Source organism: Lichenostomus cassidix, chromosome 9 (assembly GCF_008360975.1).
Source record: "Lichenostomus cassidix isolate B80296 chromosome 9, HeHo_3.0, whole genome shotgun sequence".
Lineage (NCBI taxonomy): Eukaryota > Metazoa > Chordata > Aves > Passeriformes > Meliphagidae > Lichenostomus > Lichenostomus cassidix.
This window is the reverse complement of record NC_139490.1, coordinates 5314748-5332850: the sequence shown is the minus strand read 5'-3', so window position 1 is coordinate 5332850 and position 18103 is coordinate 5314748. Positions and strand designations below refer to the sequence as shown.

General features: G+C 39.7%; 1 protein-coding gene across 4 annotated transcripts in view; it reads right to left on the bottom strand.

The window, feature by feature from the left end:
* NAALADL2 (N-acetylated alpha-linked acidic dipeptidase like 2) overlaps nt 1–18103 on the bottom strand; it is a 394159-nt gene that overhangs the window by 294154 nt on the left and 81902 nt on the right. For 2 of the 4 annotated variants that reach the window (XM_085069057.1, XM_085069058.1), the window contains exon 3: nt 17993–18071. Coding sequence is in view for 1 of the 4 variants with exons in the window: in XM_085069056.1 (XP_084925182.1) it covers nt 5766–5808 (43 nt within the window). In the remaining 3 variants the exon portion in view is untranslated. Of the gene's footprint in view, nt 1–5765; nt 6189–6468; nt 6554–17992; nt 18072–18103 lie in introns of those variants that run through there. The other 2 variants (XM_085069060.1, XM_085069056.1) reach the window with 2 other exon arrangements.

Sequence of the window (18103 nt, the reverse complement as noted above, 5' to 3'; positions counted from 1 at the left end):
ATGTGGTGAAATTAATTGCGTTATGAAGGCACAGAAAATCTGAGCTTACAAAGACAGCAGAAATGCCACTTTTAAGAACACTACTTGAAGAAAAAGATGAATATATACACAAATTGACAAAGCCAGCTGTTATGAAACTCTGCCTAGCGCTATGGATTCACAGAAACATTCAGGCTAAAAACCACAGCTCCACTTTCTATCACAGTTTCTACAGGGATGGATTTAGTTAACTTTAGCTTATACTTTTTATTCTCCTGAACGCTAAGAAGAGCTTCGGGATATGACCAAAATATAAGCAGAAACATGAAACTGGAAAAAGGCAGAATCAGCTGCAGCAACACTCCAGGAGAGCTGACCCTTGGTACCAGGCAAGCCCAAAGGTACCCTGTGGCTCTGCACCAGCTGAAACATGAGAGTGGACTCTAAAAACCCAGAATTTAAAAATTTGAGTAAAAGCCTCCAAAACTACACAGAACACACACATTCTTCTCAAGAGGGAAGAAGATGACAAGTCTCATTGCTGGTTTGCAATGGTTTCTAGCTACTTGCCTGATGGACATGAAGTCAATCTTTCTTGCTTTTCTGATTGCTGACTAAATGCAAAATGAACAGTTTTGCAGCTATTATTCTCAGTTCTACATATCCCACAGCCAGGAGACTAATTAAGAGCCCCAGGCCTTGAGGGAGAGGCAGAGGGAGGTGGGAACAGAACCAAACAAACAAACTCCCCAACACAAAACCAAACACTCAGGAAGAAGAATTTCTGAATGCCTGAATCAGAATGACATCACAACAACAACCCAACCTTGCTTGTCTTTATAAAACACATCTCAAAAACTCACTGCAAGACACAATGGCATTTAGGACACTGTCCCACCATGATGGTGATCAGAGGACATGCTGTTTTTTCAAGAAAAGGAAAAAGACAAATAAAATAAACCTCTCACCATCACCACCTTTTCCAGTTGGACTGTGGAAGGAAATCCCTGGACAGAGATGGAAAAATTTTCAGCCACTTGCAGAAAACTTCCAGTACTCGAAGGAGGAGGGAAAACTAGACCTTGTTAGGATCTGCTATGAATGCAGAGCACTCTTTAGTTTATTAACTAGTTCATATCTGCATAAGAAGTTTACATAAAACTTGATTTCCTTTGCCTGAACTGCTGAGGCCACATTGATATTCCCTCCGCGCCAACCTCTGCTCTTTGCTTTTCTCCAGTAAGTGACTGACTTTCAGAAAAGAGGTACAGGAGCAGCCAAAATAAACATAACCCTTACCACACACACTGAACAATGATGTATTGGGGGAAAAACCAACAACTTCCCTTGGATCGCTTCCATGAGTGGCAAACACTCAATCTGACAGACCCTACTGCTGACAAGGGCTTATTCCTAAATTTGGTAGAATTTCGAAGTTTAAAGCAGCTTTATGAGGAAAACTTTTTGGACTCCTTGCCAACATCATCCTTTTGCTGTACATCTACTGCATTTTCAATTTCAGTTTTACTCATTGCAGCAAGATGTTGCTATCTTGTTTCATTTTCAGGCACACATATGAGGATGCAATCATCTGCACCATACCTTTAAGAACTGGAAAGGACTGTAACAGCGAAACAACAATAATATGAAGCAAATTGGGAGCTGAAAGTCGTGGGTTTGATATCCAGTTTTGTGGTCGATTCTCGCCATTGCAGGCAGATTCACTCTTATGCTTCAATTTATGCAGTTTTCTCAGATTTAATATGCTTATATTAGTGAGAATATTTCTGTGGAACTGAAATCTCAAACCGTGATTCGTGAGCACGTATCAACTGGGAAATGAAAGCTAAAAAACTCAGGTATTCCTGCAATAAAAGAGTTAAAAGCACCCTGAAAATGTTAGAATGACTTCAGCTGAAGTAAAAAGAGTGCTCTGTGCTGTTCCAGCTGCTGATGGCTCTGCAGGACTATTTAAATCTTGTATTTTTCACAGCACCAGGATAGTGATCAGAACATACTTCTCCAGCTCTCTAGATTCACCACTTTGAAATGAAAGTCAAAAATCTACAGGAGGCAGCAATAAAACGAATTATTTTAAATTACCTATTGTTACTGTACCTGGTTGGGGAATAGAGCCAAGCTGTGCAAGAAATGCTGTCGCAGGAAACCCTTGCTATTATCATTCAAAAAGAGCCAAAAAAGGGACCCAATGATGTTCTGTGAATAACTGTCCAGAGAGCAAATGTGCCTCAATTCACAGGGCTGAGGTCATCCAACACCAAGGGGAGAGAAAGCACTTTTTAAAGGGACCTTCAAAACTACCACTTTTTGTTAGAAAACCCCAGAGTTAATAACTGCAGCTTATTACAGCACTCATTAGCATTATTCAGAGTCCTGCTCAAAAACACAAACTTGAAAGAAAGCTGTTCTTCATGGAGCCCAGCAAGCTGGGTAGAGCTGGTGGCCAAGAAGCAAGAAAGAGACATTTGAGACTGAAATTTGCTTTCTGGGACATTCCCTTCTCAATTCCCACTGCTCCATGCAAGCACACCAGGATCTTTATGTAAGCTCTTGATATTTTCCTACCACCTTTCTCAGCAAAAAGTAGTAGCTGCTTCTTTTAGACCTGGTCTGTAAATATTTCATGAGACTACATATATATTGATCTAAAAATCAACATCAGAACACAAGAACAAACCCTAAGGAACACACACTCGGAGCTGATCCAAAGCCCAGATTAATTACAGAGGGAATCTGAACTTGCTGGAAACTGCTTTTAGAAATAATGCAGTTGCTTAATCATATGTTTATACTGAATATATATATAATGAAACCAGTTCTAAAAATGCCTAAGTTATGCTAATAAACAGCACATAAGGGGGCCCTGAAAAAAAAAACCACAACAATTTTTCCAGGACATTATATTAATAATGCTCATATGACTTCTCTCATTCTTGCTCACTCTTGTGCCTCTCAAGAACCGAAAGAACAAGCTGCTTTAACTTGAATTTCTCAATTCACCTGTCTCCTTTGTGAGCCAGAGGCAAGCATGGATTATTCACACTTAGCCAGCCAGCAAAGCTACTACATACATCCAGCAACACAATACAGTGTAAAATCAATTACAACTCACGTACAATACCATCAAATTAAAATTTACAGTAATTGCATCTTGCGGGGCTTATATTGTGACATTCTCCAGTAAACAGTGCTTAATTCCTGGGAAGACTGCAAACAGCAACTCGAGTGAAGGAATGGATCTTGAACCCAAACCACCACAAAATACAAGGTATTCTCAGGGAGTTCAGTGCATTTCTGAAGGGCTCTCAGTGCTCTGCCTGAGCGATGAATCAATCCAGGGCTGGCAGTCAAAGCCCCATTGTTCAGAGCTTTGCTCTTTTCACTTGTCACACCCAGGCTGCAGGAACAGGGCTCTGAACCATTTCCAGAAGCAGCAAAACAACCACAGAACAGAACCAAGAGTTAATTTATTCTCTGGGCTTACCGTGCTGGGTGCAAAACAAAAACGCTGTGACGGCAGAGTGACCTTATATTTAGTGATTGACCAGATGGCGAGAATTACTGACTTATGTAAGCCCCGAGCCTCCTTCCCCATCTGACAACTGCTGGGGAAACCAAATAAAGGGCTCTGCATAGCCTTCAGTGCTCCAACCTAACCATCACAGCACCATTAGAGAAAATGCTGCAGGGAAACACAAGGAGGGAGCAGGACTGAAACCCTGGATCCTCAAAACCAGGGTTTTTTTGGGTTTTTTTAACAGCAGAACTGAAGCCATAGGTTTAGCACAGCAAGAAGGTTTGTGCACCTGCTGCCCAGGCCGTGTCTTTTTTGCTAATGAATAAGTGAAGCCAGCCTCCAGGGCTGTCAATCTGGCACCTTTAGTAATTCATACAAGCTCAAAAGTTCTCTAAAAATAAATAACATGAAAAGAAACCCAGGTCGTCTCACTGGCGGTGGTTTTGACAAGTATCTTGAGTAATGTTAATCTTTGCACCTTTCTTTCCTTAAAAAACGCCAGTTGAATCACCAATTATTTGGGACAGTTTCTAAAAACAAGCACATATGGAAATAAGTACATCAGGTTGATGGCAACTGAAAAAATGGAACTGGGGATGTACATGTGTGCTTACATGTGTGCACACACTGAATATTTTTATTTCAAATCCAGAATCACTGTGCAGCCTTAATTCTTGTCCCATTTCCACTAATGCAAATCAAGAGGAATTCCATTTGACTAAGCTCACTTAGGCTAATGGAGAAAAGGCACGAATTAAGCCAGAACCACAATCACAGTTCCCAAACAACCTGTACAACGTGCTTGAAAATATTTTCCATCAGTTTTTTTCACATTATTCTACTGGCAGAAGTGAAATAACTCCTCACTTACAGCACAAAAAAATAAGACTGGAGTCAGACTGGACCACCTTTTGGGCAACAAACCCCTGTAACAGCAATGAATGAAGAAAAAGAAACAATACCAATTCTTTCATTATCATGCCTGAAATGGTATTTAGAACTGTACAGCATTGAATATTCCTGGTGCATTTTTCAATATTAAAATCTGGATCAAAATCTAATTTGCCACCATATGTTTTCTGGATAGTTCCTACAAAACTATTAACATACATAAAAAAAACATTAAAAAAGCAATGAAATAAAAGTTCTCTGTGAAGTAAACCAGCTCCAGCATCAACAGATTTATTCCCTATTAATATAGGTCTGAGATATGCATTTGAACCCCTGGATTACATGTGTGCATGCATATAAAGAATAACTTCAAGGAAAAAATAGTAACACATCTTTTCATTTACTAGAGAGGTACCACTCCAGCTCTCAAAAAAAATTTGCAAATTTTACAATAGTTGGAGGATTGTTGCAAAAGACAAAATAGACACAAAGCTTTATCTCTTGTATGCAAAGCATGAGAAGGAGGCCAGGAAGAAACTGGTAAAGTCAAGCAAAAGAAAAGCATGGGTTGAATGTCAGGGGAAAAAACCCACTGAATGCTAAGAAGATAAAATAAGGGAATAATTCCTCAGGAAGATAATATTTTCTGGGATGTTAAAACAGCCTGTTGAAAGAAAAAAGGGCTACTGGGAAAACATTCTTTCTCAAAGCAAAAATTTGACATTAATGTTGCAAAAGAAGGACTAAGCTAGATTTATGAAGTGTTGTGTTCAGGATTCTACTGAAAATTTAAAATACCTAGGACAGAATACTCTGTTCTTACAGCTAGTCACACGAGTGCCCACAAGGGCTATTTTGCATGCATGTGTTGGTGTAACCTCAGCACAACCCACAAAAGGAAAAAAAAAAATAAAGGCATCAACGTGGAATAAGGCAGGAGTGCTAAACAGAAACAATATACTTCTCTCCCTGCATCTGCCATGCCCTGCTCACGTGCAACAGGCACGAAATTTGTGCAAAATAGCTGTGCAGAGCACTTCCTACCCAAAAAACACTTGCAGAAGGTTTAACTAAACTACAGAACAGTAACCTCAACATCCACAGAACACCTTAAGTTTAAAGCAACCTTTGTTGACAACACAGTGCCAAATGCTTACATGATCTTATCAGCTCTTTCCTTGCCCTCCTACATGCAAGCAGTGGGCTTTTTTTAAATAATGTATTGCGGAGATGAGTGATGTGGATTTCCTCCTTTCCCCAAAACACTCAAGGACACACCAGCACAGCAGAATGAGCTCCCACACGCCGAGCAAGGATGCCCCAGAGCTCTGACAGCTCAGCCCTGCTCAGTGCTTACCTGGCTGGGCTGCACTCGGTGCACTGCGCTCGTTCTCTCCCATCTCCCGAAAATTACCAACTCCCCTGGACGGAGCAGAGCTGTTCCAGCCAGTGGAAGTGCTTGCTGTGTGAGTTGTGACCTCCTGACTTTCAGCTGTAACCCTATACCTGACTTTCTGCTGGCAATAATTAGCATCCTGCTTCCTGGGCTACCTGGGCCTGCCTGACCTGTTTCTCTATAAACTGACATCATATCCTTTGATCTCCTCTGATTAACATGTGCTTCGGGCAAGGCTGCTTTGTCTCCTCCTGGACTCTGCTGTTCCTTCGCTCCCCACCCTCTCCTTTCACTTTCACACAGGCAGCAAGATGAAGCTCTATCTGGTTCCTGGCAGGTGTTTTGGACAAAATGCCAAAGGCCACAGAAAGTTTGCAACTGCTTTTAAAGAGCCACTGAATTTGCATTTTGTAGGAAAACTAAATGTTAGCTATCAAGGCAGTCTCTTTGCAGCTCTCCACCAGACAGAGCAATGATTGCTGCCAATGCAGTGTTCCTTAGCAAAATCCCTGCTAAGAACCTCAAACCCAACCCACCCTTCCCCTGCCTTTCCCAAGGATTATCCCCAAGGAAAATGCTTTCCTTCAACACTGCAACTTCAATATTGTTTAACAAAAAGGGCTTCTAAACAAAATAAAAGGTTGTTTTGTTTGTCTTATCCTACCTCTCCAGCACAAGAAGATAATCTTATCCAGCCACACTCCCAGCTGAGTCCCAAGAAAATGTTTGCTCTTTTCTGCCAGGTAAATCAAATAACAGGTGCCTGATACATTTGTAATCAATTTGTTGAAAAAGTACACCTGTCTCTCTGCCTTCAAAGTTAGTTTTATTTCAACATTTACATTTGCAGCTGCCAACGATGAAAATCAAAGAGAAGACACAGCACTAGTTTAAAGGAACAAACAATTGCAACTTAAAAGAGGTAATTAGTGCTCACCACGTTCATCTGCATCTGCATTACACTCAAAATGGGTAATCAATAGAGTTAGAATTTTTTTTAATCCAGAAGCAATTAAGTCTGTTTTAAAAACTAAAATATATTGTCTTTTTCTTCCCTCTTTTTTTTTTAAGTACTGAAACAGAAACACAGAGGGTAAAAAAATGGAAGATGAGTTTTTCAAGATAATTCAGGCTAAGTAAAGTGTACCCTTCAAGTAAAATTTCTGAAACAAACTATGCTAATTCCAACAGCAATCTCATTTAGGAGTAAGAATATCCCCACAAGAAGTAACACCCCTCAAGGTAAGCATCACATAAGTAAAAGTAAAAAATATTTCTGTCCTGAGTTGCGCTATAGAAGGCAAATCAGACATCCCCCAAACCTGAATCATCTGAACAGTGAGATCCAAAAGAAGTTCTCACTTTGTTCATAGAAATGAAGGAGTTTACAAGGAAATGCTCATGCTTTACTGTTGCCTATTAAATCAGTTGGGTTAAATTGACCATTCCACAAGCAGAAAAGGCTCTCAACCAAGAAAGCAAAGAGAGAAGAAAAATGAGCTAAGGTGTGAAATTAGGCCTTTTGTTGTTTTATTTCTGTTAGCTTAACTGAGCTATCACTACATTTTTCCCCATAATCAGCTCATGGCCCAAAATTTGCAGGCAGTGGTTTCTACAATTCACCAGACTCATCCAGCCTCCTGTCATTTACTGTCATGAGCTGGAGCTCCCCTGGCCAGCTCAGAGTCAGAGCAAGAGGTGAGACTCCAGTAAACACCTGGGAATCTCCCCAGCTGCTCTCTGCCTTCCAGTTCCAGTGCTGAACATCATTCTGAGTCAATTTACTGAGTTTTCCCTGGAAAGCACCAGAGCAACATTCCACTGAAACATCCGTTCAGTGGGTGGAGGTTCTTCTCAGCTCAGTTCCAGTGCAGCTTCCTCTGCTTAGGGACACAGACTAAATAAAGTTCTTTTTGTGTGCAAAGAAATGAGTAAGAACTTTGGCGGCTTTGTGTTTCCTTCAAGAGTGAAAACCCAAAGTGGCCTTTCATGAAAGCTTCTATTAGGACACTTGCTGGAACAATTGTGCAAGAGCAGATATTCAGCTTTTATTAAAGTGTCTGTGTTTATTCCTGCTTTTCAACCATGTCTCTATTATGAGAAGAGATACCTAAGCTGCACAATCCTTTCCTGGGACAGCAGAGGAGCATATTCAGGACCTCCTCCTTGACCACCAAACTTGGAGAAGACCAACAAACTGGAAAGATTCAGTCCAAGTTTCTATACTCCAACAAGCTTGATTTTGCTCTATTTTTAAAAGACATGTTTGAGAAAAACAATTTATCAGTGCAAAGAAAAATATATTTGATAATTAACTGATGAGACAGACACATCTAAAGCATTTCTGCCCTCTCAAAACACAAACTGTCCATCTCTTGAAAGAGAAATCCTTAAGTAACCTATGTTAGTATTACTTCCAAGCATGGCAGGAATCATGGTGGTTTTTAATTTCAATAGTGTATTCTGTGAGATGTCCCTCAAACCCCAGAAAGAGAGCTACTAATTCCAAAGAAAACGGAAGTCTAAGATGACAAAAATAACTCTCCTCAGTCACTGAGTACCAGCAATTTCCTCCAAGAGTAAGATTTTGATTCTAGGCTTTTAGCACCTACAGAAGGATTTTGTAGTTTTAAGTTCTAGCATTTTCTCACATCACCTTCTGTTAACTCTTAAATATTTTTAAGAATTCAAGAGATGAGAGTGATAGCACTGAAAATACTTCTTCCCTTGAAATGAAGCCTACAAGTGGGAATAGCGCAAAAAGGACGGAAATTCAAGATTTTTCACACTCCTTCTCCCAACAATGACTGATGGTGAGAAGTGCCTTTCTTGCTTTTATGTTCTCCTAAAACTGTTTGTTGTGCTCAGCTGCGTGCAATGATTTAAATTGAGTGTTTTCTAAAGGAGGAACTCTTAATTCATTCACCCTCTCCAGAAAGACCCAAGTGTGAAAATGCAGTGGCTTTGTTCTGAGCCCAGAAAAAAAGGAAGTGATTCTGTGTATTTACTGCACATCAAATACAGTATTTGTTTGTCTAAAGAGTGCATTTGACAGTCAATGAACAGAAACATAATTTGATGATTATAGTGATCAGGGCTAAAAAAGGGAAAAGTCAGTTATTATGCCATGCATGAAGCCATGGCCAGCAGATCACTCATCATCCTGCTGACACCATGGATGACTATAAGCCTGAACTCCATGGCATTAAAAACAGAGTATTTCCACCTAAACTGGTAAGAATTTGCAGAGAATATTAATTTTGTCACAAGTTGCCTAGAGTAGCTCCACAAAGCTAGAGAGAGGCACTCACAACTGAAAGCCCTCAGAAAAGCAAAGGTCACCTCTACATGCCCAATGGCTTTCCAGACTCTCACTTTTTACTCAACAATGTTGTTATTTTATAGAACTAATGCAAACAAAGCAATATTGCCAACAGCTAACACTGCTGCTGTAATACTTTATTGGTAATGTGTTTTGCTACTCTACATACTCTACAAAGGGGACAAGAATACACATTTTGGGGTTTGGTTTTGCTTTTTCTGAATATTGGCCCAGTGTTTCCAAAACCTGACTAATAAATACACTTATTACATATGAAATTACACAGATAATACAAATCATATCTAGAACTGAAACATAAGAACTGGGAATACACAGAATTGTTTTACCCAATTGCTAAAATGACTCTGATCCAGGCTCTAGGAACACTTGGCTTGTTGGTAACCAAGTGTTTTAAAGAATATCAGAGGACAGAAGCAGGTCACAAAGTTTCTAGTAGTGACCACCTGTCTGGCATCATGGGCTGACAGTTTTGACAAGATAATAACAAATATTTCACTTCCAACAATGGCAGGAGGGTGGGAGAAAAGGGACAGTCCTGTCTGCCTCACTGCACCAGAGAGATGTAGATTCTAAAGTTCATTTGTGTATTGTTGGTGCTTGGGATTTCTTGTTGTTAGTGGTGGTTATTTGCTTGGGGTTTTTTTGTTTGTTTTTTTTTAAGAGGAACACAGCTATTCCATTTCTCCCGCCCCCCAAAAAAATGGCACAGCAAAAGGAACAGGATTATTTGATCTGCCTCTAAATTACAAGCAGTTGTTGAGCCTACAACCTCAATTAAAACAAGAGACGGCAGGGAAAAATACTTTCTTCCAGAATTAAAATGGACTAAACACAAAAGCAAGGATAAGCAGTCTAAAAACCCACAGTGAAAATGGTTTTCAGTGTCTATGCAAATCATGTGCTTAAAAAAAGAGAGAGTGATAGCAGCAGAGACCTTACACAGACAGCAGTGAGGAGTGAGCAAAGCCCAAGAAAGACTTATTCCATCATGGATGAGATGTTCATCCCATAGTCCTCAGCTTCTACAAGTTTCATTTCCAAGTCTAGTTGTGCTAAACAGTTTTTTCACTGTTTTTGCACTCCAGTTACAAGGAGGCTGTGGTAGAAAACTTCATACAGATGCAAACATCAATTTGGAGCTTAGTGACAAACGAAGTATATTTGTTCCCATTTATTTCTAAGCATTAATCACAACTAACTACCAAAGGGAACACAAAAGGCTCCCAAACACCACTCTGACCTGCAACTCTGACGTGGACTGAACAGAATTAAGATTTAGGTCTTCCAGATCCCAGAGGAGGTGTTTTTCCTCTTGGCCACTTTGCTGGGGGATGGTTGCACAGAGGAGCAATCTCCTTTTTCAAAAGCACATCCAGCAGAATGACTGACATGTTGTTCAGGCTCTCCCTAATCCCTTGCTGAGGGAGAAAATCACATGCCAAGGGAATTTATTAGTATGCAGAAGAAAGCAGGATTCATTAATGTTTGTTGTTTTGTTAACAATGCATACATTATTTTCACAATACCTGAATTATGGGTAATTGTTCTGCCTCTCTGAGACTTATGAACCCTGAAATGATTGACAAATGTAACACCATCTGTGACCTGTTTCACCTTTACAACCATAAGAAAACTCAACATCTCTCCTTCAGTCTCAAAATCCTGATTGGGTATGCTGAAACAAGACCACTTGCCTCACAGAAGTATTCTTCCCTCCACAGAAAACAGGTGCTTTGTCAAAAAGCAATTTTTTAAGTTCCTTTAAATTCCATTTTCTAATCAGTTCCTGCTCCTCAGTTTTCACTCCCAGAGCTTTAGCAACCAACCCTCAAAACATAAATGTTAGCAATCAAAATCAGCAATGGCCTCCTGATTCACTTCTAATCTTTTCGACTTCCTAGTTAATGAAAATACAAGTCTGTAGAAAATAAATAATTACTCAGACTTCAGCAGCTGAAGGATGAGTGCACAGACTGCAAGGCCACAGACACATTACTATGAAGTTGGTTTGCAGAAGGTAGGAAAAAGAGGGATTAGTTTCCCGTTTCCTTCTGATTTGGTGCATATTAAACAAAATTAAACTATTATAAATGTCTGATGCACAGAAGATGATATTTTGTAATTTGGGCTGATAAATGATAGTAATGCAATGTATACAAGATGGAATAAAAAGCTAAACAATTCCCCTGCCCTTTGATCCACTTGATTATTTAGGAAAACAGTGGAATTAAATGAGTGCTTTTTAAAGATGCTGTTTGTTTCACTTAAAAATCTCTTCACAATTCATTTCTACCACCCCTACTTTTGATGAATCTTGTAGTTATAATTGAAAGCAAAGGAAAAATTGCGTGACAAAAGTAAGCAGCTTAAAAAAGGAGAATGGAAGAGTGAGGGGATGAAGAAACTTTGTCAGCAAGAGAACTGAGGCTATAAATGCTAACTAATACTGAACTCCATCTTGCACACTAAGAAGTAAATCTCACTGTTCTGAGATCACATTAGCAAGCACAGAGTCTGGAAACCTAATTCAGGAAATCAAAAGCTGATCAACTCTAAATAGAAAAAAAAAAATCACCATTTTATCCTTACTCTACTCTTTTAGAGAAAGAACCTCTTACAAAATGGGTTTAGGTTTTGGCAAGATGAACACTCATCTCTAGATCCATCTAGCACAGCTGGGAAGGGCTGTGGTTTAAGTAGGTCAGCTTGCATTCCAGGCACATATGTAAGCTTTTAGAACAGATTTACTGTATGAAATACAGTGATTTAATATGGAGATGGATTTTCAAGCCAATATGGACTTGAATGCTGAAATATCTTCTACCCCAGAAAACACAGAAGAGCCAGGAAGAATCTTATGTGTGAATCTTCAATCACCGAAGATTGTTACAACAGAAGAGCTGTAAAATACATATATATGTATAAATAAAGATCTATATCTATGTATATCCTACAGAGAAGCAATACTGTGCTGCAAACAACCTCACTTGGTGGGACTGCCATGGACAGCAGGCCAGGCAGTTCCTGCAATGCCAGGAGCTGCAATGCATGCATCCATCCAGTCCAACCTGGCAAACAGCTCCTCCAGACCAAGCCCTGCCTGCTCACCTCAGCCACCAGGCTCCACAGGGCATCTCTGACAAACAATCACACCTATGGACAAACCAGGGTGCCAGCTGACCAAAAAAACCTCTGATCTGATATTCCCACACCCGTTTATTACTTTTCCAAGTAATCTCTGTTTTCTGCTACCCAAGAAATATCAATCAGCCCCTGCAGGAGCACACTGGGGGAAGCAGAAGCTCTCCCTGCTGCTGACAGGCTGTAGGGTGGGCACAGCCTGCTGACCCAGCTGCTCCACACACGTTCAGCCCAGCACATCCCTAACTCTCCATCCATCCATCCATCCATCCATCCATCCATCCATCCATCCATCCATCCATCCTCTCTCACATCACACCTGCTCACAGCCCTCTGCAGATACAGCACAGCTCATCAGCCCACAGCAAAGCACATTTCATTAGTTTTTAACAACTGCTCTGCAAAATCAGACGGGCAGGCACTGGGACTGCATCAAGTGAAGCCAAGGCTCTGGCCCAGCACCATCTCCACATCTGAGTTGTGCTCAGAACTGAATAAATTCCTCCTTTTTTCCAAACTAGTTATAGATCAATTATTTACCATAAGTAACTCCCCATACAAAGCCTTTCAAGCATGGAACAACACTCTTCATTGTTGTTTGCATCTTTGAATCAGCTATGCAGTCATGCTAAAAAACAGAAGGAGCTCTATTTTTCCAGGGAGAGTAAAGGCAGCAAAATCTTATTCTCCCCAACTGAGGGGGAAAAAAAAAGACAAATTATTTTTAGATTAGCACTGTTTTCCATTTCTTCCCAAATCCACAATAAAGTTTTATTTTTCCCAATTCCAGTTGCAGTGCTGTACTCTTAGAAAACACAGCTGTTGGCTTGGTATTTGCTTGTATGCAGTTATTGCATTGCTTAATATATTTTCACATGGATTTTTTAAATACAGAAGCAACATAGGAAATGAGATCTAAAATGCATCAGTCATGGCTCTTTATTCCTCTTGTATCATATGCTTTAATCAATAAATTGTCTCCACAGCTTAAATGGAATATTATATAACAAAAAAATAGCACAAAAGCCAAAATGGAGGATGAGAAGTTAATTTTGTGTCCATAATTAAGAAAAGGAATTAGAATCTCACTTTCATACAGAGCTCATGGTGCACATACAAAAGAATAAAATCTAACTCTTGTCTGCTCTGGGTTGATCTTTCCATGTCTTTCTAGATTTCAGTCCCATAAGAAATGCAGCAGCCCAACAGAAATTACTACAACATGTAGTAATAGTCAGTAAAAGAAGACTAAAAACCCTTGCAAAAGTAAGTTGAAAGTGTCAAAACTGGCTGATTTAAAGCATCATGGTGTAAGTTTCCTTAATCAATTTTTCAATGTTACCAATGTTTTAATAGATCAGTAAGACTAAAATTTCCTAAGACACCAGCAGGCATTTCAAAAGAATGCTGAAAACATTTAATATATTCCACTCACATTGCTTACTAAAAGTGGACAACAATGATTTAAAATTTAAAATTATTCAGTGTGATTGCAAATAAAAGAACATTTCTGGTTACATTACAGAAGATGGTCAGGCTTTTTTCAACAACAATGCCTTGTACACACAGACACTCCCACTTTTAATTTTATTTTTTTTTTATCTTAATGATGCTTACATATTGTCTTGGTTCAATTACAAGTATTTTTAAGGTATCTTGCTGTCTTAGAACCTGCTATAGGGGAGTAAGCAGCCAACAATTTGGACACTTTGGACATGAACATAAATTCATCGTAAAATTTTAATCTTTTGCTTCATTGATACAGCAGATTAAGGCATGGCTTGGAATTGCTGGATGCAAAGCCTCTGTAACACCAGTGCAGGGGCAGCTCCTTCAGCCCCGGTGTTACATCTGAGTTAATGCAATTCTAGCCACAGACAATTACACGTGCAGATGATGAGAAAGAGCAATCTTGCCTCAGACCAAGGCTGCCCTAAAGAATACAAGTTACCACAGAACACAGTCCAGAGCAGTTTATCCAAACTTTCCCATGAATCATTGTGAGCTACGAAACATTTCCCAATACCCTGTAGCAAACTCAGGGCTTGTAATACAAGTATAAACCATTAAAAAGATAAATAGTAAGTCAGAAGGTACAGCTTACAAGAGAAGGAAGGAGAAAGACCATTTTGTTAATGACAATGGCCTCAAGGCTTTGGCTATCCAAATTGAAACATTTCAAACTTTTCACCTGATTTTTCTGAGGCTCCCCAAGTAGCTCCACACAGCTTACTGCTGCTGTCTGCCCTTTGTGTGTTTGCATGGGGACAGACAGGGAAAATAAACAGTGCAAAAAAAAAAAAAGTTAGATGAAAACGCTGATAAAAATTAGATCATTCCAAGTCTGATAATTACAAAGCCTGCAGTAAATTTAATGGATTTCTTTGCAAATTCCATCAATACATTTCCATACAAACAGTATTTTGACAGCTGGTCAGATTTCAGAACATGCAAAATTGCTCTAAAGTTTTAGGCTTTACAACAACTATTAACAAAACCACTGAACTCAACAAGCCAAAAGGAAAGCACATTATTTGGTAAATGACAATTTCTCTTACAGTAAGAGAGAGGTGTATGGGTTTTTCTTGTTTTAAGAATTCCCAAGATTATACAATTGTAGATATACACACATTAACCTCATTTCTGCCTGGTGTAAGAAACAGGCACTGAATTGCCAGGTAGATCTTTTGTCCAACAGCTCAAAACAAGAACCCAACCTGTTTCCCACAGCTTTGACCTCACCATTAGGCACCAAAGTTGTTTCTGAGAACTAAAAGGCCAAAGAAAATTACTGTGTCTGGCAATGTCCCAAATACACTGGATTGCACAGCCTCTGCAAGCCAGTTATACCTTTCTCCTTGATAATTATCTCCATAGAAAAGAAAAATAGTTACTGAACCAATCTTCACTTGATGATAACAACCTTCATGTGGTAATATCCATGTACTTTCCCAAAAAAAGTCTTCTAGGGAACACCAAATTAGCACCTCCACCCTAAGGAAGCACCACCTACATACAACTCTGCTGTGGCACAAAGATGCACCCCTCATGCTGATAGCCATGTTCAAAATCCATCTGAACTGTTTAAGAACAACGTGAACAAGGTCAAGCCTGTCACAGTCCTCAGTGCACACACTGTGTTCAGAGCCTGACATTATTTCAGTGTAAGAAGGGAAGCAAAGCAGATGTGTCACTTCAGAGCTGTGTTAAACCACAAAAAAGATTCTTCTCAAGGCTGCAATTGAAACTCAAACCTCAGCTCTTCATCTCTCAGCACTGATGATGATTTTCAGAGGGCTCTCAGAATAAGAAAACATAACTTTACCAGGAATTAGGTCTAAGAGCTCTCAATTTTAGGCAAATCTCTTCCTAAACACAGCTCTCATCTTAAATGCACAGTAACTGCATGGGACAGGAATCACACGTTCTCTTCCTTTAAGCAAAACCCTTGATTTGCTTCCATTCTTCTTGTTTTTCATTCTGCAAGTATGAAATACTCAGAGACAAAACAAGTAAGATAGAAATCTAACCCAGCCATGGTGCACATTGAGGATAAAGTATGCAAACCCTCAGAAGTCCGTGTTCATGAGCTCAAGAGATGAGCCCATGTCAACTCCTATTGGTGACAAGGGACCTCAGCCCATCCTGCCAGGTTGCCAGGCAACCATTCCTGTATCCTTGGCTGTATTCATCAGCCATTAAGCACCATCAGGCTCCCTTTCTTTTCTCCCTCACAGGCTCCCACTCTGAGATGGATGCAGGGGAGGGGAAAGTTAAAGAAGATGACTTTCTTTCCAAGCAGGAGCAACATTCTGAGTTTTAACAGCTGATGGATTTTAGTCAATTCACTCAATTCAGATAATTGCTTTGTAGTGGAAAGTACAGTATGATTGCAAGGTATGGTTGTTTTAGGAACAGGGTTCTGTTAAATAGTTGACATTAATGGACATCTTCTAATATTATCAGACAGTGGTGATCTCACACTGACAGCACTAAAGTGCCCTTTGAATTTGTAAAAAAAAACAGCAACAGATGACAGGTTTTTAACTCCAGAAGAATGGCATTCAACATGAGGAAGTACCTTTCTAAACAATGTCAAGATAAATAAAACCCAATTGATCTCAGAAGCAGAAAAGCATTATCTTTAAAGTACTCCATGGGAACAAAGCAGTACTTCAACCACTGGAGGTACTGATCCAGTCCTTGGTACCTGTAAATACACCCCACCTCTGAAGCACTTTTCTCTCTCAAGCCACAGGTTAAATTCCCCTCACAGGCATAAGCAGGGAAGTCCTGCAGCCATAAAGTGCTGGGAAATGCAAGTTAAGTTTTAAATTCCTCCCCTCCCAGCCCCAGGCTGGCTGCAGCTAGAGCAGCTCTCATCCAGCTCCTCTCACAGCAGCCCAAGTGTCCCCAGAGGCACAGGGCAAGTGGCAGAGCCATGGCTGAGGACAGAGGGGAGGACACAACTCTGTCAGCTGAAGTTCACTCCTGTATCACCTTCATGCTACCATCGAATAACCAGCTACCATTGAATCTAATGTGGTTCTAGAAGCTCTGACACTTGAGGGCAAATCCTGGGCCTTTGAACCAAATATACAACTGAACAGATTTGGAGTCTTTCCAATTTCTTGTGCTCCTGGAGCTGGGGGCTATGGCACATGTCAGTGTCACAACCCTAACACTGGGATATGAAGCAGCACATGGGTTTTGGTATGTCCACTTGCATTGGTTAAATTTGGAGAAAAATTTGCTTGAAAATAAAGCTTTTTGAGTATAGCAACCTCACTGTGCCTTCATCCACAGACATAGCAGGGCATGTAGAATCAAAAGGTTTCAAACATTGAAAATTGTGATTTCAATGAATGAACAAGACATGATAAACATTCAAACAACCATGATAAAGGACACTTAGTTGAGATTAAGAATACTTAGCTGTACTCACAGGTAACTAACTGTTCATAAAGTTTTTAAAATAATGCTTTTCTGCAATAATTTCACAAACAAAACAAGCTTGCCACATCCTACTATGGAACACAGCAAGTTAAACAATTCTGGAGGAGAAAGACTAAAAATATGCAGTTAGAGGATTCATTTTCCATATACATGAGAAATCAAAGCATATACATATATAATGAGAGCTGTAGAGTGCTGAAAATTAGTCTCTGGTTTGGCTCTTACTTTCCTACAGATATTTAATTACCCCTTCATCATTTTCACTGCCTTGCTCTCTATACCAGGACGATGGTACCATGAAAGTAAAATTAAGAGGAAGAAAAATGTGAATTCCCATTCTACCGATTTTGTTTACAACTGAACTCCTGACACACAAAAGCTCAGAGCTGCAACCTGATTTTCAATTATTTATACTTTGTTGCCTTTTTAATTTCATATTTTCCATTCAATTAGAGTGATCTCTCCTTCATATGCATATTCAATTTCCAGAGAAAACCAGACACTTGCCAAGGCAGTAGGTAAGACACATAAGCATTCATGTCACTGCCTGCCATTTCTTTTAATTACTGAAGCCAAACCCAAATTACTTGTTCATACTGATACTCTATTTTAACTAAATTTGAAATTTTGCAACTTAACTCCTTGAAATACTTTCTTTATTGTGAGCACACGCTATCCTCACATTTCTTTCAAGCTCAGTAACAACCTTGATGAGAAAAAAAGGTTTGATACAATTTTTTTCATTTACCTTCAAGCCAAGATGGGATCAGCTCTGTAGAGACTTTGTCACGAAGGCATATTTTCAATCTGGCCTCTACACTAATTCTCTGCAAAAGAAGAACACATCCCATTTTATAAT